Source organism: Ceratocystis lukuohia (assembly GCF_044167205.1).
Source record: "Ceratocystis lukuohia strain C4212 chromosome Unknown Supercontig1_pilon, whole genome shotgun sequence".
Lineage (NCBI taxonomy): Eukaryota > Fungi > Ascomycota > Sordariomycetes > Microascales > Ceratocystidaceae > Ceratocystis > Ceratocystis lukuohia.
The window spans coordinates 245,303-266,546 of record NW_027263520.1 but is presented as its reverse complement, the minus strand read 5'-3'; the positions used below and the strand labels follow the sequence as shown (position 1 = coordinate 266,546).

The 21,244-nt window shown below is 52.8% G+C and overlaps 7 protein-coding genes across 7 annotated transcripts; 1 reads left to right on the top strand and 6 right to left on the bottom strand.

Moving 5' to 3' along the window:
• Positions 1-2,193: 2,193 nt before the first annotated feature.
• On the top strand, positions 2,194-3,664 carry HOO65_010065 (uncharacterized protein; the record flags this gene model as incomplete). Its single annotated transcript, XM_071005802.1, has 3 exons — positions 2,194-2,477; positions 2,567-3,175; positions 3,283-3,664. The coding sequence occupies 3 exons, from the start codon at positions 2,194-2,196 to the stop codon at positions 3,662-3,664; spliced, it is 1,275 nt and encodes a 424-aa protein (XP_070861887.1).
• Positions 3,665-4,277: 613 nt separating this feature from the next.
• On the bottom strand, positions 4,278-6,048 carry HOO65_010064 (Transcription-silencing protein Clr2; the record flags this gene model as incomplete). Its single annotated transcript, XM_071005675.1, has 2 exons — positions 4,278-5,728; positions 5,790-6,048. 2 exons carry the CDS (start codon positions 6,046-6,048, stop codon positions 4,278-4,280), a joined length of 1,710 nt encoding a protein of 569 aa, XP_070861886.1.
• A 534-nt stretch (positions 6,049-6,582) lies between these two features.
• On the bottom strand, positions 6,583-8,521 carry HOO65_010063 (Serine/threonine-protein kinase cot-1; the record flags this gene model as incomplete). The annotated part of the gene is made up of 4 exons (XM_071005605.1): positions 6,583-6,859; positions 6,942-7,421; positions 7,575-8,096; positions 8,253-8,521. 4 exons carry the CDS (start codon positions 8,519-8,521, stop codon positions 6,583-6,585), a joined length of 1,548 nt encoding a protein of 515 aa, XP_070861885.1.
• A 968-nt stretch (positions 8,522-9,489) lies between these two features.
• HOO65_010062 (uncharacterized protein) lies at positions 9,490-11,055 on the bottom strand (the record flags this gene model as incomplete). Its single annotated transcript, XM_070999627.1, has 1 exon — positions 9,490-11,055. One exon carries the CDS (start codon positions 11,053-11,055, stop codon positions 9,490-9,492), a length of 1,566 nt encoding a protein of 521 aa, XP_070861884.1.
• A 2,443-nt stretch (positions 11,056-13,498) lies between these two features.
• Positions 13,499-14,493, bottom strand: HOO65_010061 (HD domain-containing protein C4G3.17; the record flags this gene model as incomplete). The annotated part of the gene is made up of 3 exons (XM_071006037.1): positions 13,499-13,991; positions 14,175-14,355; positions 14,466-14,493. The coding sequence occupies 3 exons, from the start codon at positions 14,491-14,493 to the stop codon at positions 13,499-13,501; spliced, it is 702 nt and encodes a 233-aa protein (XP_070861883.1).
• A 1,566-nt stretch (positions 14,494-16,059) lies between these two features.
• HOO65_010060 (uncharacterized protein) lies at positions 16,060-16,698 on the bottom strand (the record flags this gene model as incomplete). Its single annotated transcript, XM_071006167.1, has 2 exons — positions 16,060-16,364; positions 16,581-16,698. 2 exons carry the CDS (start codon positions 16,696-16,698, stop codon positions 16,060-16,062), a joined length of 423 nt encoding a protein of 140 aa, XP_070861882.1.
• Positions 16,699-18,855: 2,157 nt separating this feature from the next.
• On the bottom strand, positions 18,856-20,661 carry HOO65_010059 (Transcriptional adapter 2; the record flags this gene model as incomplete). The annotated part of the gene is made up of 2 exons (XM_071005666.1): positions 18,856-20,388; positions 20,569-20,661. The coding sequence occupies 2 exons, from the start codon at positions 20,659-20,661 to the stop codon at positions 18,856-18,858; spliced, it is 1,626 nt and encodes a 541-aa protein (XP_070861881.1).
• Between the last annotated feature and the right edge of the window lie 583 nt (positions 20,662-21,244).

Genomic DNA, 21,244 nt, shown 5'->3' with positions numbered 1-21,244 from the left:
CATGTGTATGCACCTGCTGGCTTACCTGCACCCCCCCCCCCCCTTTTTCCCTGGAAACATGGGCTAGAGACAGACGAGAAGAGCAAGAATACACAAACACACATACACATGTAGACATCTGCTGACATGCAGGTTAGCCGCTGCTATTATGACTGTCTGATTCCCAAGAACTTGGCCTCGGTCTTTGTGCATTTATGCATGTTGTTTGACGCTGGCAAATAGTGACGGAAACGAGCTGTGGGTTGCGGACGGAGCAGAGCTGAAGTTGCAAGTAGCAGAGGACTGTGCTATTCCATTCCAAGTGCGTTGTGCTTAGTGCAGCGGGCGTAATACAGGCTGTAGCACAATGCGTACTAACTAGTATGCATGTGTGCACTGCAGCACGAGCACGCACACCACATGCACATAGCTACAGCTGCTAGTGCCCTAGTGCCCTAGTGCCCTAGTGCTGTCTTGAGCGTAGTGCTTAGTGCTTCCTGCCCTGCGCTTTAGCGCGTGGGTGCTGTAATACTGCGTGCTTGCAGAGAGTAGCACTCTGTAGCTCCTGTTAAAACTGCCCGGCTTATACCGCAAGACAGGCTAGTAAGGGCTGCCTGGACACACAGACCGCTGTCTCCTTCTCTTCTCTCCTCCTCCTCTCCTCCTCTCCTCCTCTCCTTCTCTCCTCCTCTCCTCCCCCTCTCCCCTGCTCTGCCTCTCTGCAGAGGAAAAGAAAAAAAAAAAAAAAAAAAAAAAAAAAAAACCCAACAGCGCCCTGCCTCTCTATGGGCCCATTGTCAAGCGGGATGTGGTGCCGGCTTTCCGTGGGAACGTTTACGCCCAACACAGACACAGACACAGACACGGACACAGGCACAGACACAGACACAGTCACAGACAGACACAGACGTATATCCGCGGGCCATATTGCAGACAGAGGCGTTCGACGTGTCTTGTGTGCTCTGCCGCAGCCAGCAGCTCGGGGCGTGGAGAGGTTTGGAGGGCAGATGGTGAGGCTATACCAAATACCAAAGACAAGACCCGAGCCAGAAGATGGATAGACAAGACAAGACAAGAGGGCGCACGTCCACCATCGCATGTTGGCTGTCCATTCATGTCCTTCTGTTCTGGTTCTGCCTGTTGGCTGGGTGTCCTTGTCATTGTGCCCTGGCTTGTCTTGCATGTTCCTCTCTGCTCCTGTGTTCCCTGGACGCAAGCTTGGTCCATAGGGAGAGCAGCCACATCCCTCCCCTTCTCTTGGGCCCTCAGACATGGAGACATAGCAGCAAGCTTGTGTACATACGGACATGGCACAAGCAAAGGATAGATGGTACGTAGGTAGACATACAGATGGAGACATGCAGACGCCGACGCCGACGCAGAATACAAACATGTGGGAATACAGGTGTACGAATAGACACACACCGAGGGAGAGAGGGAGAGATATATCGATATATACACGTATATGTACATATGTACATATACACATAGACACATAGACACACACGCACACACACACACACACACACACACACACACACACACATGCAGTGCCGGCCTTCGTCTGCGATAAATCCCGCCTTTTATCGACCCAGTCCCCCAGACCACACCCTGTGCAGCCCGGAGCCCAAGCCCCGGCCTTTGTTCTTCTTTGGGACTTGATTTTGCTTTCTTCTCTCACTTCTGCTGTGTTTGGAGAAGACAAGCACCAGGCCAAGGGCAGCTTTTGTTTTATAATAAACTTGCAGGCCATCTCTGGCTCTTCTGCTTCTTGTCGTGCCCTCTTCCTTTCCCCCCCTTCCTGCCTTTTATTATTTATTATAGTAATTATTATAGTAATTATTATTATTATTATTCTTGTCATCGTTTTTCTTTCCTTCTTTTTTTCTTTCGGCTGATATTTTCTTTTGCTTCTCTCGTTCGATAACTTCTTTGATATTCTTGTCCTGCGTCTGCCATCGACTCGTATCTTGGGGCTTCGTCCAGCTTCACCTTCGACCGTCTATTGTCGCGAGACTTTGCCATCGTGCGCAACAAGCGCTAGTCTACATCCGCCCTCCACCAGCTGCGCACAACGAACCGACCGCAGAAGCAAAGCCAAGCAAGCAGTTCAGAAGCTCATTACCAAGATAATAGAGGCCGACCAACGCCCAGCCCAGCCCAGCCCAGCCCAGCCTATCGTCATCTTTCTATTCTCCTCCTTCCCTCGCCAGCATGAACCCAGACGATGCCTCCAAGCCCAAAAAGGGCCTCGGCAGGGCTCTCGCCCGTATCAAGACCGTCTTGAAGCGCGGCGCCGCTGATAAACGCAGATCCATAGTCGGCCAGCCCGATGCCTTAGCGTCTCCATCCCAGCCTCAGCAACCGCCCCAGGCACTGTCTTCTCCGCAGCCGCAATCTGAGCCCCAGCCCGCGAACGACCTGACCCAAGAACCGACTGCTGCCACCGCCACACCGGAAGATTACGACTTGCACACTCCTTCCGGCGCTGCTACTCCGTATGCTATTCCCGGCCCTCTGTTTCTGTTTCTGCTTCTGTTTCATTCCTTTTTCTTGTCTCACCCTGTCTTACTAACCCTTCTTCTAGCAAACCTTCGTCTCCGCCTGCCCCCACATCCGCTGGCCCCCCCGTCAGCCGTGTCGCTCGCAGCCAAATCTACGAGGAGCGGGCCAAGAGTATTGCCGACAAGTTCGGCCTGAACATCAAGTCGGTGGGCGATGGCTACATGGCCAACGGCGAGGCTCTGCGTGTCGAGAAGCCTATCCGCATGCGTGTGCACCGCACCTGCCACATGTGCTCTGCTACGTTTGGGGCCACCAAGGAGTGTCTGCAGTGCCGCCACATCCGCTGCGACAACTGCATCCGCCACCCGCCTGAGCAAAGCGAGGTTGAGCGCGAGGCAAACCGCGAGCGGATCAAGGCTATTATTGCTGAGCGAGACAGCGGCGGCCGCAACGGCGGTGTGATTGCTGTAGACTGGAACGCCGCAGCCGAGAATGAGGCTGGGATCACCAGCTACAAGAACCTGCTGCTCAACACCCCCAGCAAGGTTCCTGGCGCTCCTGATCTGGTGTACAAAAAGACACGCCAGCGTGTGCGCCGCACCTGCCACGAGTGCAAGACGCAGTTCCGTCCGGGAGTCAAGATTTGCGGCGGCTGCCAGCATGTGAGATGTACCGATTGCCCGCGTGACCCGTAAGTAACTGTTCTCTGGCCTGCAGCCCTTTGGACCTTTTTTGTTTTTCTTTGACTCGCTCCTGCTTGGATATGCTCGCATTGCTAACCTGCCATCTCACTTTCAGTGCCAAAAAAGACAAATACCCCTTTGGCTACCCTGGCGATGTCTTTGGCCCCTCGGCTATCCCCGTTCATGGCTGCCACATGTGCAAGGCCATGTTTCCGGCTGGCGCTGCTGACGGCGTTGAATGCGCCAGATGCCAGCACAAAAAATGCACCGACTGCCGTCGTTTGCGGCCCTGCAAGGTCGAGCCCGAGCTAGACCCGGCGCTGGTGCGCTCTGTCGAAGAGAAGCTCAAGGCGCTCAATGTCAGCGACAACAAGTCTCGCGGTGCCGAGGACAGGTCTGCTGCTGCCGCCGCTGCTGCCGCCGCTCCTAGCACGTACAGTGTCGGCGGCAAACGACCTGTTAGCGCGAGCGGAAGCGAACTCGAGCGCTACAACTAGACACGAACAAGCGCTCCAGTACCTTGATTCCGCCTCTTGCCTCTCCCCCCCCCCCACGTTCTCAGCCGTGCAGTGGTGCTGCAACTAAAAAGTCTGTCTTTTCTCCCTTCTGAGTTTTTCTGCGCTCATATCTCTTGGCTCTTTCATTGTTGTTCGTCTCCGCCTCGTAGCAGTCTTGATGTCTCTACCCCCCCTCTGACCGGGCTCGGTTTTTGCGATTGTTTCCTTTCTTTCATGACCATCTGCTTTCTTCTGGCAGCCTCTACAAGCGTTTCTTTTTTGTTTTTTTTTTCATATTGTCTGGGTTGGCTTACTCTAGGTTTTCTGTTTCTGTTTCTCGTCTTTCTCTCTCTTTTTTTTTTCTTTTTTTTTTCCCTTGGGTCCTTGTTACATAAACATCAGTATATTCCCCTTGTCTTGCCCGTCCACACTACATCTTCACATGCATATACATGGCATCATATTACGTACGTACCAATAGTCTAGAAATCTAGGATTCGCAGTAGGCCCATATTGGACTGCTTTTGGCAGGGTATATATATATACATACTATTCTTTGTAAAAATCGTCTATTGTCCTTGTCTCTTTCCTCTTCGCTGGTTGCTTGCTCTTCTTAGACATCGTTTTCAAACTGCACCTCCTGCTCGTCAAACTTGAACACTGCATGCTCCGGTATGATATCGCGTACTGTTTCTGCCCGCGTCTTGGTCTCTCCTACATTCGGCCCGTAGAGCACGGCGTCCAGCCGGCCATTCAGCGCCGGAGCCACTTTGTCCCGCGGCCCGGCTTTCATCTGTGGCGCTAGCAGAATGGGGCCCAGCCGGGGCATTGAATAGAAGCGGCCCTTGATGTCCGGCTCCCTGCGCCATGTGTTTTTCTCCACCGCTACCCAGTGCCACTTCCACGCCGCTGCAGTGCTGCTGTTGTTGCGGTACGTCGCCTCCTCGAGCAGCACTGGCGGAAGTCCCTCCGGCGTCAGGATGCTGCTCCCCTCGGGGACCGGCGACTGCACGAGCCGCACCACGTCGCCGTGGAAGAAAAGTGTGCCGGCAGACGCCTCCATAGTGTATATACCCTTAAGCAGGAAATGCACCATGTCCATTGCCTCGGGCTGCTGCACGTTCTGGGGCGGCTGGCCTGGCGGTGTTTGGGAAATGCGCAGGACGTCGTCTACGTGGATGCGCTCGGCGCCGAGGAATATGCCCTTGTAAGACGTCGTGCCATTGTTGGCGCCAAAGCGATTGAAGAAGGAATAGCTCCTGTTGATTTTGAGCGCGCCAAGCTTTGATGCATCCAACATCAGGCTCTCTACCGCGTTATGGTTGCCGGCGGCCTGCAGCGGCCGCACACGGTCGCCCCACGGCACGTCGTCAAAGGAAAGGCCCTTGAGTGCCTCTTGCGATACTTGGGGCACGGAAAAAGCGAGGAAGGGGCGAATGTCGGTTGGCGCCTTGTTGATCTTGGGCATGGGCACGCTGGCGTGGCCGATGGGAGTGATTTGGTGCCACGTGGATTCGGAGATGGTGATGAGGCCGATGCGCCAGGACTGCTCGTGGCTGTACCAGACGAGCTCGCCAGTGCGGAAGAGCGCCGACACGGTGAGCATCCGTGCTGGCGGCTGGTAGACAGCGGGAGAGACGGCTCCGGTGGCTGACAGCCGGGCTGGCTTGCGGTTCTTGAGCGTAGAAATTTTGGTTGAGGCTTCTTGGCCACCCGCTGCTGTGGTTTGCCCCTGTGATGGGCCCGTGGTTGTGGCCGCTGATAGCGGGCCTGTCTTGGAAGCATCTGCCGCTTTTGTAGCCGCATTATTGGTGTTGGCGTTGGTGTTGCTGGCGTTGCTGGTGTTGCTGCTGCTGGTGTTGGCCTCAGTGTCTGGTGTGTTGCAAAAAATACAACAGCAGTCTCTGCGGTCTTCTGAGCTTGAGAGAAGCCACAGCAGGTGGACGCCGAATTCCTGTGGCGTCTTGTAGAGCTTGCCCTTGATCGGATACCCCGAGACTAAGAAGTGCTTCGACTTTTCGTAGAGCCAGTAGCCTTTAGGGAACGGCACAAACCATGGTAACCCTGGGAGGCTGAGTCAGTGGGCCGCCTTACGTAGTCAGGACCTGTTTATACGCAAACTCACCTTCTTGTGGCGCGGGCGACAGCTCCTGCTTGAGTAAAAGCCCCAGCTTCAGCCTCCACTCGTTGAACCGTGGATCTGAGTCGTCTAGTCTTGACAAGCCGACCTTCCTTGTTGAGACCACGTCCTTGCCACCACTAGTCTTGGTTGTTTTTTTCAGCGGCTCAGCCCAGTATCCCGGGCCTGAGTCGACACCGTCGCTGCGGAATATCTGCATGACCTCGAACTCTTTGAGTTCAGAGGCATTTTGGGAGTATGCCATGGCCGGCGAGGCGGAGGCGATGTCAAGGGCGAAGAAGACGGCGGGCAGCCCGAAGCTCGGGATAGATCGTTAGGAGACTGGCGGAATAGGCGCACTGATTCAGGCTTTATTCGATTTTGCATGAATGCCCCAGGGTAGTAATGCGATAAACAAAAAGTTAGCTGGCTGCAAGCCAACAAGTGAAGCCAGAAATTTGGCGCTGTCGTGATGTAATCCAAGCCAAGTAACAAGGCCTCCAATCAACGCGCCAAAACGCGTTGACTCAGGGTTTTGATTTACGGGTTTAACCCTAATGGAAGGGACCGATAACCCTTGGTGTGCTACTTCGTTTCTTACCTAGGGCAAGCATCTGTGCCAAGACATCCATCTCTATCTACAAATACTCGAGAGCAAAGGTGATAACGGCGAATAAGACTTATCAGAATAGAGCGGCACATTGGCCCATGTATATTAGCCTAAAATGTTATTGTTCTTACAACTAGTGTATAATTTATCTAGATTACGACTGCCCGCCTCGCCTGCAGTCCCTCTATCTCAGCCCCATGTCGTTTCGTAGCGCCTGAAAGTGTATCCGATAAACGGAAGACTTAGGTCCGGCATATCCTCGCCGACCTCAGCACCTGGCACCATCCGCTGCGTCTGGTCAATGTCATCGGGGAAATAACTAGTATCCAATGCTGACTTGAGCGTGGGGATCATTGGGGCCCGGTACTGGCGCAGTTGTGAGAACGCCACGCCGGCGAAGAACGGGTGGCTCTGAACTTCAGCTGAGCCGCCGTGGCCCAAACGGTCTTCAGCACGGCACATCAGCCTATGTAGGGGCAGAGAAAGGTGGAAAGAGAGCGTTAGCATTAGACTACATGTAGCATGAGAAGGGGGGTGACTTGACTTACCGTAGTATCAAGTCTTCGGCTGCCCGACTTAGCTCCAGGTCTCGCGGAAACGACAAGTACTTCTCCCAGTTCACCACCTTGCGATATGTGTCCATCTGGCTCTCAGAGCAAAATGGCGCCCAGCCAATCAGACACTCGTACAGAATAGCCCCCATCGACCACCAATCACACTCAAAGCTGTAGCCACGGCCCTCGAGTAGCTCAGGAGCCACGTAGTCCGGCGTCCCGACAGCAGAGTAGGCTAGGGCGCGGCGAGAGCGGCGCCAGCCGTTGATCTGGGCACGATTGGAGGTGGTGAGACTGATGGTGTCAAGGTTGACGGAGTCGCGGTCCCGCTTTTTGAGCAGGTGTTGATCCTGGGCCATTAGGTGGGCGTAGTAGGACTTGTCATGGGTGGTGTGGAAGCCGGTGGAGAGACCAAAGTCCGTCAGCTTGATATGGCCCTCGGCATCGATGAGGACGTTGTCGGGTTTGATGTCTCTGGGAGTGGGAGATTAGCAATAGGTTGGCGTATAATACCTCCAGGCAAGGGAAGGTTTGCATGCATGCGTGTACATTTGATGTGTGTGTGTGTGTGTGTGTGTGTGTGATGCATGTGAGCCTCAAGCTCGCCTGGCCTCCAGCGTGGCTCACCTATGAATAAAGCCTAGTTTGTGCACGGCATCGATGGCTAGCACCATCTCAGCGATATAAAACCGCGTGACGTCCTCTGTAAAGAACTCATATTGAATCAACAGGCCCATAAGATCGCCGCCTGGCACATACTCAAGTAGCAGGTACAGCAGCTTTGAGTCCTGGAAGGTCGTGTACAGTTTGACCAGCCATGGGCTGTCGGCTTCGGCCAGGATGTCGCGCTCGGCACGAACATAGGCTAGCTGGTTTTTGTTGACCATCTCGCGCTTCAGCAGAGTCTTGAGCGCAAAGATTTGCGGCTGGCCGCCGGGCGGCGGCGGCGGATACTGGCGCTGCACCAGACGCACCTCGCCATAGCCACCGCGGCCGATGATGCGCAGGGTCTGGTAGTTGTTGGGGCCGTCCCGCGTGCGCAGGAAGCGCAGGTAGCGGCCCTCTTGAGTGCCGCTCCGGACCCACAAGCGGTCAGCGTGCGGGTCGGACGCGGGAACCTGGGTGAGAGACTCATCTAGCGTAGTGTAGCTAGGAGATGGAGGAGAGGAGGTTAGAGAAGGGTTGGGCATTAGGGGGAGGAGAGGGAGGGTGCAAGCAGCTGAAATTAGTTGGGCGGGCAAACGGCACAGCTGGTGACCCGCCCTCGCGGGCTCTTTCAGCAATTGGCTGAAGCTATACACTTACCGTTGATTTCGTTGGCGAACTCGCTTTACGTTCTCCCGGAAATAGTCTGATGCCAAGTGCGAGCAGCGCTCTCGGTTGCGCGATGCCTTGCGCCCGTAGCGCTCCGGACAGCGCTCCATTTTACGGAAGGCTGGCGCGGCGACGGGCACTTGATGTGATAGCGAGGAGGACTCGGCAGTGGCTGTGTACCCTGCCGAAGCAGCTCCAGCACCAGCGCCGGAGGGCCCCGAGGAGTACTCGACGCCGTCCATAAGATCGGCAATATCCATGCTAGGATGTCTCTGTATGCTTGGCGGACACTGGAGGGTGGCGGAGCTGGTGATTGGAGGTAAGGAGGAGCTGCCTGGAGCTTGGACGGGCTTGCTAGGGGATGTGGCGGAGGAGGTTGCTCTGAAGAAGGCGGAGTTTGTGGTGATGCTGGAGGGGAGGTGAACGGCAAGAAGGGAGAGGAGGGGAAGAGGAGAGCAGCTTGTAGACAAGACAGGGCGGGCGGTATAGTGGGCAGAAATTAGGGAAAAATTAAACAATTAATTAAACGCAAAAATACAAGCTTCGCGATGGAGGGAAACAAATAAACTTGTTCGTCGTTCGTCTCAACTTTTAAGCCCATCTTTTTTCTTCCTTTTTTCCTTCCTTTTTTTGTCATTTTTACTTTTTTTTTTTTTTTTTTTTTTTTGTCATTTTCGTTCAGCCCTGCTCTTCCGTCTTGTTTCAGGGCCTAGAGACACTTGTGATTATGGGGGAGGGGAGGAAGCACCTAAAACCAAAGCCAAGCGAAGGGTAAGAAAAAGATCAAAGCTGAGCAAAAGAACAAAAAAAGGCGATAAAAATATATCTGCAGTTCTGAAATCCGACACCCAACACTCCTCGTTTCATTGTTGTCTGTTCTTGAAACCCGAGACCTGGCGGTTGATTGAATTGACTCGTCTGGCTACAAGGGCATCCTTTCTTTCTTTATTCCTCCTCCCCTTCTATTCTTCACCCTTCTATCCATTCCATCGCCAATTTGGCCAGTGCGTTCGTTGGCTTCATCACATCCATATGTCCATGTCCCCTCCTCTTCCTCCTCCGTTGTTGTGCGTAATGTATATAAAGAAAGACAAAAGAAAAGACTGCTTGACGGCATAGAAAACAGGGCAACCGACAATATGCGTGATTAAAAAAAGCAGGAAACAATTCGACCAAAACCCCAAAAAAATCTCCCAAAAAAAAGCAGCACTCTCGCCCCTTAGGTCGTTCATTCATCATCATCATCCTCCCATGTGCCCTCCCCATCCCCAAAGTCGGCCTCGTCCACCTCGATCGTCGTGCCGAGGGCCTCCTTGCCCTGGCGAATCATCTCCTTGAGCCGGGCATTGAAGTTATTAATTCGCGCGTCCGTATCCCGCGCCTCCATCATCTTCTTCGTGGCCAGCTGCTTGGCCTCTGCATCGAGGTGCGGGCTTGCGTGGATATCCGTGACATCGAACTTGGCCTTGCTCCGGCCCTGGCTAGCAGATGCCGAGCTGTGCGTCCGTCGGTGGCTTCCAGGAGATATTGCCAGGCTTTGTGACAAGGAAAAGGCGCCTAGCGATGAAGCCGACTTTCGCCGAGGATGCGACCGTCGGGGAGGGGAGAAACAGCTTGAATTTGCTGATACCGGCATGTCCATTGCAGTGCGGCGCGCTGACATATGGGGTGATGACGGTGTTGCAAACGGGTTTGTTGGCCCCGTCAACGCCCGAGACCGGCTTGGCGACAGCCCCGGGGAGCACATTGCACTGGGAGGTACTGGTGCTCCTAGAGAAGCGCGTTGACGCTTTGGAGATGTAGAGGCGTGGATGGAAGCGGCAGGGCCAAGTCTGCGGCCACTAGACGATCCGCCAAGAGAAGCTCTTCCACCCCCGCTGAGACGACTGACCGGCCGCCTTACGGGGCTCGATTTCTTCGGCACCTTTTCGTCCACAATGATCCAGTTCCTCTTGATTTCATCAAAGTTTTCGCTAATCTGTCGACGCTTGACTGCTGGCTGCGATGGCATGTTGTCAAAATCCTCCCCTCCACACTCGCTTTCGGAGCCATAGTCGGCTTCCATTCCAGGGAACTGGCCGGGAATGCGGGAGTTACTTCCTGGATGAGCGTCATCACAGGGATCGCTGTCTTTAAACGAGTACCTCTTCCCTCCACCAGCCGAGAATCCCTCAAAGCGCGTGCCGGATGCAGTACAAAACTGCCACATTTTGCCCACAACGCCGCCAATAGCTCCGATCAGGGGTATGCGGCTCCAGGCCGAGGGCGTCAACGGTTCAAATTCTGTGCTTGATACCAAAACAGGCGACGGGGTCAAAGGGAATGTAGGCATCGCCATCTGCGCCGCAATCATGGAATCAGTGTGGAAAGAAAAGTCCCTGGTTTCTCCAAGTGCGCGGCGGTAATCAAACTCGCCATACGGAGTGGCAGGGTCGTCTAGAATGGTGCTTTGTGAAGGGGAGCCGCCGGGAGACTCGATTTGCCCGGCCAGAGTGTAGCGCGATTCCGAGGGGTCATCATCATTAGAGGGGGGGGCAGGGCCCCAGTGTGCCAGCGGTGAGTCAGAATAGCGCGCATCTTGCGCATGGGCACGCTTGCGTTTAACAGACAGACTGCTGTATGAGCCTCCGCAAGATTTGGGGGTTGTAAGCGGCTGGCCGTGTGGTGTAATCGTAGACGTCATCTCGGGCACCGGCGCGATGCTAGGCGTTATGAAAAGGCCGGAGCTTAAACTAGGAATAGCATCATCAAGAGAAAACCCGCTTGAGAGATGCCGCCGCGCCATGGGCATCATGGTGTTTGTACAAGATGAGAGAAAAAGATCCCAATAGCAGGGGACGAGGTAGTTGAGATGCTGACTGTCGACGTGTATGAAGATGAGCAGACAGGCCGCTTAGTATGTCTGTTTTAGTATTTAACCAAGGTCGATTTTGTTGGCTGCATTTATCGCAGGTGAAGTTCGGTGGCAACGAGGGAGAGCTTCGGCTTCGGCGAGGCTTGAACTGGATAAGTCGTCGTCTGGCGAACGATGCAAGGAGGACCGTGATCTTGTAGTTGGCGGCAAACTTTATTTGAAGAGGAAAAAAAAAAAGGGAAGCTGCAATAAGCCAAAGGGAAAGGCCAAGTACTAGTGTACTGGTTGTAAGGTGAGACCCAGCCTGGCGATTAACCAAAAAGGTTTGGATGGGGGGGGGGGGTGGTGAAGTAAAGTCACGAGCCCTATGTCCCTATGTTATAGTGGCTGGGAAATGATGGGCGAGAGAAGCTCGGTACACGGCGAGGAAGAGACAGCAGCACTAGAAGGAAAGAGAAGAGCGGGAATCAGTGCACCACAGCGAGCAGAATAAGCACAAGACAGGACAAGGGCTTGTTCTTGTTCTCCTGTTCTCTTGTTGCTAAAGCCAATAGCAGTAAGGGGCGGCGGGAGAGAGGGATAGCTTCCCTTGTCGTGATCTTTTTTTTGCGCTTGGTTTTTGCTGGCGGACAAGATGCAATGAGCTCCCGATAAATAGACGGGCTTTGGGCTATTGAAAATACTAATGAAGACAAAGAGGGGAAGTATGGCAGTGATGCCAGTGATGGCAGCGGCGATAGTGTCGATAGCGGTGAAACGCGAGAAGAAAAAAGCTGGACAAGAAAAGACCAAAAGAGGCAGCCACGACGAACGTTTGCGGGCTGTTTCGTCGCCTGTAGAGCTGGAAGGAAGGAGCAACGAGGCTTCCTTCCCGCTGTGATATTTGGCAGAGAAAAAAGCTTGGGAAGCAAGCCTACGATGGCCCAATGACCCAATAACCCAATATCCTAATGACCTAATACCCTATGTAAGCACCCATGTACCAATGCGCCAGTGCGAGCTACTTATCTTCCACTTATATCATGCACTCCGTCCCAGCTTCCCTCTCTATAGCATGATGCAGGCAGCAAACAGTGGCATGCAAAAGACCAGCTACACGACACGCACTGCCCTAGAAGCATACCTGCATAAAGCTATTGAGAAGCTTCGCAAGGTAAGCTATGGCGCCGCCTACATGCGCGCCCCCATTTCTTTCATGCGCCCCCTCCCTAGTATTTTTTGAATTACCTAAGCAAGATTTTGCTGTAGGCCAGCAAGAAGACTCAAGATATATACCAGTAGCAACAAATGGAGACAAACAATGCACTGAAAATTGTACATTTAATAGCTCTGAATATTTAAGAGGGCATACCTTTGAAGTCATTATATGGCTAATCTGATGAGACTTGATACATTTTGAAGCTTTCCTTTTCATAGGCTCAATTTTCTCAAATCTAGACGAGCTCACACTTTGTACTTGTGACCAGCTGAGTAGGTGTTTTGAAAGTTAGGCGCTTCTATGGCTCTAATTCTAAATTGTTTGCTACATCATCTGCTGTATTCTTTGCATTTACAGAATTTAAAGTGTCTGCTAAAGTATCTGCCTGCCTCCATCTCCAGCTGATGTACCTAATGTATCTGGTCTATTTGGTGTGGTGTATCTGCTTGCTCCATCTGCTGCATCTGCATCGGTGGTAAGGGGGTCAAAATCTTGCTTAGGTAATTCAAAAAACACTAAGGAGGGGGGCGCATAAAAGAAATGGGGGCGCGCATGTAGGCGGCGCCGTAAGCTATGTTTCTCTTATATAAGCATCCAGAGATCGACTGAAGCTGTACTAATACATCTGCCCTTGTTGTGTATGCAGTGCGATTGGAGCTCAGGCTTGTCCTGCGTCCGCTAACCTCCCTCCTTTCTGCCCGTAGCTGATAACAACGAAGCTCAAGTAGGCGGCGTTCCTTGTCGCTGCTGTCATTGTCTTAGCTACCAAAATATCTCTCCCCCTTTCAATGTCCGCCTTGCCCCTAGTCCGTTGTTGATTAGTCCCTGGTGATAAGGCTTAGGCCCTGCGCCGTTGCCCTGGCCACTGGGGTCGGTCCATCAACAAAACAAAGGGGAGGACGCTTCATAGGCCATGGCCCATGACCGTGGCTATTTTGCAACTGATACGCACTAAAGCGCATACAGCACGACAAGGGAGAGAGAAGCAGGCTGCAAACATCCTCCCCCATTCTGTTGTTCTTACTAGACGTAATTTAACAGACGATAAGCTGAAAAACAAAATAATGCAAAAAAAAGGCACTGAGCCCGATCCCTGAGTATAAAATCAAAAGCAGCTAACTAAATGGATTGACACCCAACGCCTGGGCCCTCGCCTTCGCCTTAGCCTTCGTTGCCTTCTGTCCTTCAGTGGCTGGGCTGGCCCTTGCTTTCCCAAAACGCCTTCCTCTCCGCCAGAACCTGTGCGGCCATATCGTTGATTTCTGGCGTTACAACCTTGGTAGCGACATAGGTAAATTCGCCTAGGTCGAGTTCTCCATTAGCCCTCTTTTCGTAGTCAACCATCTGATGCAGGAGCTCTAGCTTGTCGAGGTCGTGGACGACTATGCTTTCAAATGTCTTGGAGTCCTCGTACTCCTGCCAAATTTCGCGGATCTGCTTGCCCGCCAGGCCGCCGTCAAATCGGCCGAGGAGCGTCTTAGTGATGTAGTCCATAGTTTGACTTTCTCGGCGAGACTTTTCGGGCTTGGGCACGCCATCAACAGGCGTGATGTCGCCTACGAGCAGTTCTGCCATGTCATGAATTAGAGCCATTTTGATGCACTTGTCTTGGTCTACACGGGCAGCGAGGCTGGCTGGAAGAATCATTGCCATGATGGCCATGCGATACATGTGGTCACTGATGGACTCGCAGCTGAATTGGGGAACAAAAAAGGGAGGTGGGTGGCAGTTAGTAACATGGGATTCGTAAATCGTAGGGATTATTGTGGAAATGCGTAATGACAGTGCCCTAATAGGCCAGGCGGGCGATGGCCTGTAGCGGGTAGGGTGCATGAATTTCCAAAGCCTAGAGGGCACTTACTATGTGATGCCAAAACGACGCCAGCCCTCACGCTTGGTCGTCTTAAGTCTCTCTAGGATATGAATGAAGGGCACGGGAGACTCCGAGTCCTCGACAGGCTTGTTGCTGGTGCTGGACTCTTCCAGGGCAGCCTGCACGGTCCATTCTCCCTGGACAGTTGCAGTAGGGACGACACCGAGCTCTATAGAAATGTCAATTCTACGGGCCGTGCAGTGCAGTGCAACTCTGGGGCCTGGGTGTCTGATAAGGGCTAGGGCAAGGCGAGAGAGAATGCGATAGAAAGTAACTCACCAGCAAAAGAGTGCGAATGAACGGTCATGGTGGGAGTTGTCGTGGTAAAAGTTGCTGGTGGCGTGGAACAAGGTAGTGAGATGGATATCCTGGGTGAGTTGGTAGTGAGAGGGCGAGAAGGCAGATGTGAGTAAGTGTGAGTCGGAGTATGATGGTGAGTGTGAGAATGGGTGTGAGCGTGAGTGCGGGAGTGAGAGTGAGTGCGAGTGTGAGAGTGGGCGGATGCGAGTGTTGAGACAGGCAAAGTGCGGCGCCGCGTAGAGACACTACTCTGTAGAATATAGCGAATATTGTAGCAGCGATACGCCAATGCCCGACGGAAATAAAATTCTTCAGTCTTGTACTTGAAATGATGGGATAGCACAGACATGGAGGAGAATAGGATCTGGGAAGGCGGAAGAAATATGGAAAAGAAGGAAGAGGATCCTTTATGGTGGAGTTCAGAGTCACAGGCAAAAGGAACGACGAGCAAGAGCTAGAAAGAGAGAAACAAAATCCAATCAAATCTCCTACTTAACGGAGCGATAAATGACTGTCAGACAAGATGTAGGATTCTGAGATAGCAGGAAGGCGGCTCAAAAAGCAGAGACGAGCGACAAGAGAGGCGATAGATGGCAGGGGAGACAGAGCTAGGCTGGGAAAGCTAGAGCAAGAGAAGGAAGAGAGGGAGAGGTTGCGATAGTACATAAGATGCGATATGGGGCCGGAGCTGGAAATAAATGGAAATGGAAAGAGCGAGAAATAGAAGGAGCGAGAAATGGCAGGCGCAGGAAATGGAAGGCGCAGGAAATAGAAGCTGCAAGCAAGAGAAACAGCAAGACAGGCAGGCAATCTAGAAACGGCGGCAACGACCCGAACAGGAGATACTTGGCTGATAGGGAGCGAAGCTGCTTAATATGGAAAGAGCGAAAAATCGGACAAGAGAGACATCGAAATAGAAGCGAGATGGGACGGAGAAGGGGCGGACATCACAGAGACAGCGCAGAAACAGGACTGAGTGAGGCGGGACACAGACAGAGACACTCTTCAAGATTGTTAGGCTGGGCCGGGTTATACACAGTCACACGTGGGACCAGACTGGCTTGCGCAGCTAGACATCTCGGCCGGCCCATCGCCGAATACTAGCTGGCCTCGACAAATCTCGCACACAAAAGCAAGTGTGCATACTACATTGCATTACGACTCACGTGGGCGGGCTCGCTCCCATGCTTTCCGCCTTCTTGTGCTCACGAACGCAGCCCTGTCGCTTTTCTATCCTTGACGCAGATTCTACAATAAACTACGGAGGCACAGCAGCTCGAAAGTCGCCGAGTAGTCAGAAGCTGGGCTTGAAAAGGGCTACCGGAAGAAGACAAGGGGCAGAGAAAAGGAATAATGAACCTGGTTCGCGGTATTCTAACCCTAGTGTATGGAATATGTATTTCGTCGCCACCCCGGTTCCTGCCAAGGCCCGCCTGGCTTCCGGCCCCAAGGTTACTTGGACAGCCAGTGTTGGCTTGTTCATTATGCAGTGGAGCCCATTCCATCCCGTGCCCGCTTACCGCGACGGAGCACGTAGCGCACAAAACAAAGTGTCGGTTAAGCTACACTAATCTCACCAGCCATTCCGCCAGAGAGCAGAGTCGTAGTCTTCGGTTAGGGCGTCGTCGGCGCCGTAGAGCTCCTGCCAACTGGTAAAGCCGCCTTCCAGCACCATGACCTGGTGATTGCTAGCCTTGCCGAGGCGCTGTAGCTCGCGGAGAAACCTGAGAGCGGCGGCGGGGCCGCGTTGTTGCGAGAGGGCGCAGTGGAAAACTACGGTTGGCTTATTGGCAAGTGTCTGGATGAGACCGGGAAGCATGAGATCGAACGAGTGCGAGGGGATGTTGGTGCACCCTTTGATATGGCCGCCGATATAGTCTGAGGTGGGGGGAGCAAGGCAGGAGGGAGCGAAGGAAAGGGTTAGAGGGACTGGCTTTGACTTGGGGGAGGGGGGGGGGGGAGGGGGTCATTGGCATATTGGGGCTGTTGGCAGCTACACTAATCGTTTTTCTTTTTTTCTGCGACCAACGGGGGTTTGCCTGCTGTCGTAATAGTAGCGGCAGCAACAGCAGCGGTTGCCACTGTTGTACGTACCTGTGTCTCGAACATCAATGATGGCAAAGGGTGCGTCTCCCAGCTGGCCCTCATAGGTCCGAATCATGTCTGCCAGCTGTGAGGCCGAGATTCTATTGATTGAAGCGATGGTTGCCATCTTCAGGACGAGGCGGGCGCGACAACGCTAGGGATAGAGGAGGAGGAGGGGGAGAGAACAAAAAAAAGCTAGCGACAAAAAAGAGAGATGAAGAATGGGATGTTGTCAAGCCTAATGGGCTAAAAAAAGATAAGCTTGGCTTGAACTTGATTTCTGTGGGACTAAAACCGGTGCAAAGCAAAGGCCCGAGCGAGAATGCTAACAGCGTGTTTCGAAGAGGCTCACTTTGTTGATGGTGATGATGAAAGGACAGAGAGAAGAACGAGGAGGACAGTGGGATGCGTTAATAAATATATGCGTGATGGCCGGGCTGAGGGAAACAGAAGCTACAGCTTTGCGCAGCGCAGAGGGATTTCTGGTCGCTCTTGTAAGGTAAAGCCAGCCATTTCTCCAGAGCCTACGAGATGAACATTCAGCCCAAGCATGCTAGGACAGGTTTAACCCAGACGCTGGCTGACTCAAGCAGAGGCAGCGCAGTAGCAAAGCAAAACAAAACACAAAGAAAAGATAAAACCTGGACAAAGCGTGTATGCCTGAATGGCTGAGGAGCATCCCAAGAGCCCCCCCCCCTCTCGCTGCGATTGTGCTCGATTATTCAATAGACTGATTAATTGACAGCCAAGTCTCCGCGTTACATACACCTGCAGAAGCGCACTTGACGGTAGATGGAAGCCTCCCATGGAATCTCACAAGCAGATAGAGCAGAGCAACATGCAGCATGCGCTCATTGCAACAAAGCCCGGGGACATTGGAATTGAATCCCGATGAAATAAAATAGACGAAATAGCTAAATAGCTAAATACTCAAACACCCCAAGTACCTATAGATAGACAGGTAAAGAGGGATAGAATAGCCGGCTACCAAGCAAACTAGCCGCCGGCCGGCTGACTGGCCTGGCATTGGCTATGCAGTTGTGTAACAAAAAAGCCGACAGTGCAGTGGGAAATGAAGGTGGATTAGTAGCCGCATCACTGCGAGTGCTGCTGACCTTACGACCTTGAAGCTTTGAGCCCGCTTAGGCGTTCTCTTGCTGATTGTCGTACAGACACAAACAGGCCAATAGGCACTGCCCGGCTGTCAATGTGAGCGCACTTGGCTCGGCTCGGCTTGGGTTGCGCTGGAGCTTGACAGTTTAGGGCGGTGACCTATAGCTTCGCAGCCAAGGACAAGCTTACACAAATGCCTTTGTAGAACCTCCCAGCAAGAGACAGCCCTGTGTTGGGCTGCTTGACTGGTTGACACCTATATTGCGCCTGACAAAAAGCCTGCCTTGGGCCAGGGCTCTATTGCAAGCCAAAGTTTCAACCTAGAGCCAAGTCTCACACCGCCTTATGTGCAGTCTTCTCCTCTCTACTAACAGCCCCCCCTTGCACCCTTCTCTACTCGTGCCTTCTCCCATGCATTCGACGCGCGACATCGTTGCACCCCCCCCCCCCCCCACCTACTTCACCACCAAGCCTATAAGGTTGGCCTCATATTTGCAGACGTCATGCAGGGTTCGTGATATCGATGGGACGAGCCTGGGAACTAGTACCTAAAAGAACTGTCAGTCTAGATCAGTCCGCATGCCAAGTTACCAATCACGGCTAGATTCCACTAGATTATGCTAGAGTCATACCAGAAAAACTGAAAGGCTTCTTGAAACAAGCCACAATCCGTCCTCAGCCTAATCAAAGGCCCGTCTGCTCCAACCTGTCTGTCCATCTTTCTGGCTTTTTTCCCTTATTGGTACCCTCCATGATCGATGCCGAAAAGGCCCAATTGCTGCCAGAATTCGCGCCCTGCAATTGGCTGAAGGGCAGTTGGCCAGCCCAAGGGTGGATGGAATAAACTACTAGCAAGGCTGTCTCGCTCTGCAATGTGTCTTGGCTTCGAACATCGATTACTTGGCCATGCTTCCTTTAACTAGGCTTTAGTTCTTTCTTGATCGCATAATATGACACCTAAACCAACATGGAGGAGACAGAAAAAACAAAAGTACACGCTGCGCTGTGCTGCACTATGTGTCCTACTCTAGCAGGCTTTGGAATACCACTTCGTTAGATCGGGATTCGTGTCTTGTTGTCCCGCCTCTCTCTCCCACCCTACTTCCAAATGTGCATCTCCCTCTTCTGCCCCACCCTCTTACTTGACTCCCACGCCTATTCGTCTCCAAATTCATGCCTTACCAATCCAACCAGAGTGAATCATCAAGTCAAAAATCCGCCCAACCTTTTGCGAGTCGAGATGCACGATTTCCTTAGCCTGCTTCTTCTTAAGCATGCCATTGCCCTTCAGTGCTTCCTTGAGAATCTGTTCCTTGGCCATGAGGTAGGGCTTTGGCTGCATTCGGATCACCTCGCACAGTTTTACTTCCTCAGGCGTAAGAAGATGGAGGTCTGGCGCATTTTCGTGTGTCAAAGATAGCGCCTGCATGCCTGAAATCGGCGGCGCCACATATTTCAACCGAGGTGCCATCGTGGCCGTGCCGTTTATTGCTGGGGCCCCATTAGGTGCTCCATGGCTAGCCGTTCCATTTGGCGCTCCGTTAGCAGCAGAGCCATTTGCCACGCCATTAGCTCCATTGGCATTTGCGTTGCTATGGCTATCGACAGCATCGCCATTTGCCAACGCCGCCTGGTTATCAGCTAGTTCAGCTGCCTTGCGGCCGGTGCCAGCTGGAGGTAGACTCATCCTCGCCGGCATCTCTGGGGCAATCAGCAGAGCAGCACCACTAGGCGGCTCTGGTGGGGGTTGGCCCTTCGTCCTTTGTAGACCAGCCAGGCGGTCTCGGTCCATTGAGCCCATCGGCGTTGCCTTTTGGATGCGCTGCTGCTTTTCGACCTCAAACTTTTCACCGCTTTTGAGATCGCCAATCCTCATGGAGCGCCACTCTTGCAGTTGCGCAATGGCCTGTCGCATGTTGAGCTCATCCAAAAGGCCCTGGCAAAAGTTTTCGTAGTCGTTGTGGTTCATCATACGTGCAAATGGCTTAGCCTTGAGCAAAAGATCCTTCTCCTCCTTTGTGCGCTTCTTCTCGAGCTTAATGTTTTCTCGGTAATCTAGTAGGTTGTGCTCAAAGATTACCTTTTTGCGCTGCACACGCTGTGTAAGTCGATTGTTGTAGATATCCATGACCGTAAGCTTTAGGTCCATCTCTGGCTCCAGCTCGCCAGTGCGCGGATTGAAGCCGTCGCCAGGGTCAAATTGCATCGACTGAACCGCTTCTTCGGCCTCGTTGGCATATTCAGTTTCAAACTCGAGTCGACCCGGCATGTACCCTTGGATCTCGTGGCAGGACGGTACACTGGCTGTTGGCTTTGTCTTGGGTAGTGGTGCTGCTGCCGCTTTCGCTTCGTTTCTGCGGTCTTCGATGCGTCGCTTTTTCCGTGCCTGGAATTCTTCTCGAGATACCCGCGTGGCAAGCTCGTTGTCATATGGACTACATCGCTTAGGGAGAGGGAATCGTGGCGAGTCAATATACACGGTGAGATAGTGCTCGCGTACCTCGTCCTTCGTCCGGTAGCCACCAATGTGATCGGCAATGTCGGCCCAGGAGCCCAGGCCGTAGGTTTCGCAGCCCTCTAGCAAGAGAAGCTCTTCATCGGCACCCCAGTCCTCGCTGAATATGGGGAAGCTATTTTGTTCAATGACTCTGTAGGGATGGGACTCGGGCTTATGTGAATCGCTGGATTCTCCCTTGGCGAAGCACTGTACACACAAGTCGTATTCGTTGCAAGCAGAATGCGCACATCGTATGCGTACCTACAGGAGGCGGAGGAGCATGAATTAGTCATTGGCGCTTTGCAGGAAAGAAAACTGAAGGTACGGGTAATCACATCATGTTGCGATTCAAGATTCAAGGAGGGTAGATAGTATATCTTCACATACTGTAGAAGTAATGTCTACAGAGCAGACGTCACAGACGTATTTCACACCACCTTCGCCACCTCTAACCGCCGTCTTCTTGCGGATGACGCCCATGGCCGCACAGAAGATGGTTTCTAGGGAGTTGGGCGCAGTTTGCGATCAAGTGCTCGTGGGGCGCAAAGTGTAATATGTCATAGATCGAGTAGCCAATGCTCCTTTTCGGACGGGATAATGATAGGTGACCCCTTTCTGGACAAGAAAAAAACAAAGGCTGGCCTGCCCGCACTGGCTGATGTGGTTTATTTAGCCGCCCGCACGAATCAGAGGAATGCGACTGGAATATCAAATGTGCGAAGCTTAGCTTAAGCTGATAGGACAAGGCTGACCGAGATCGAATGATGTCACTTCGGATTATGATTGGGGTTGGCAAAATGGGATCGAGAGATTTTCTTGGTCTTATGACATCGGCTAACAAGCTTTAACAGAGAAAGCAAGGATATCGAGATGCTGTCGCACAGTATGGGCCTAATAGTTGATGAAATCTTGGGCCGTCTTTCGAAACGAACACTTTCTCAACAGCAGATCTAAAGAACCTGACGCGACTATGTAAGGCTAAGTCTAGCTTGCAAGCTTCGTGTGAGAGTTTAGCCGAGGTTAAACCAAGCACCAGGCCTAGGGTCTATATGACACTCTTATT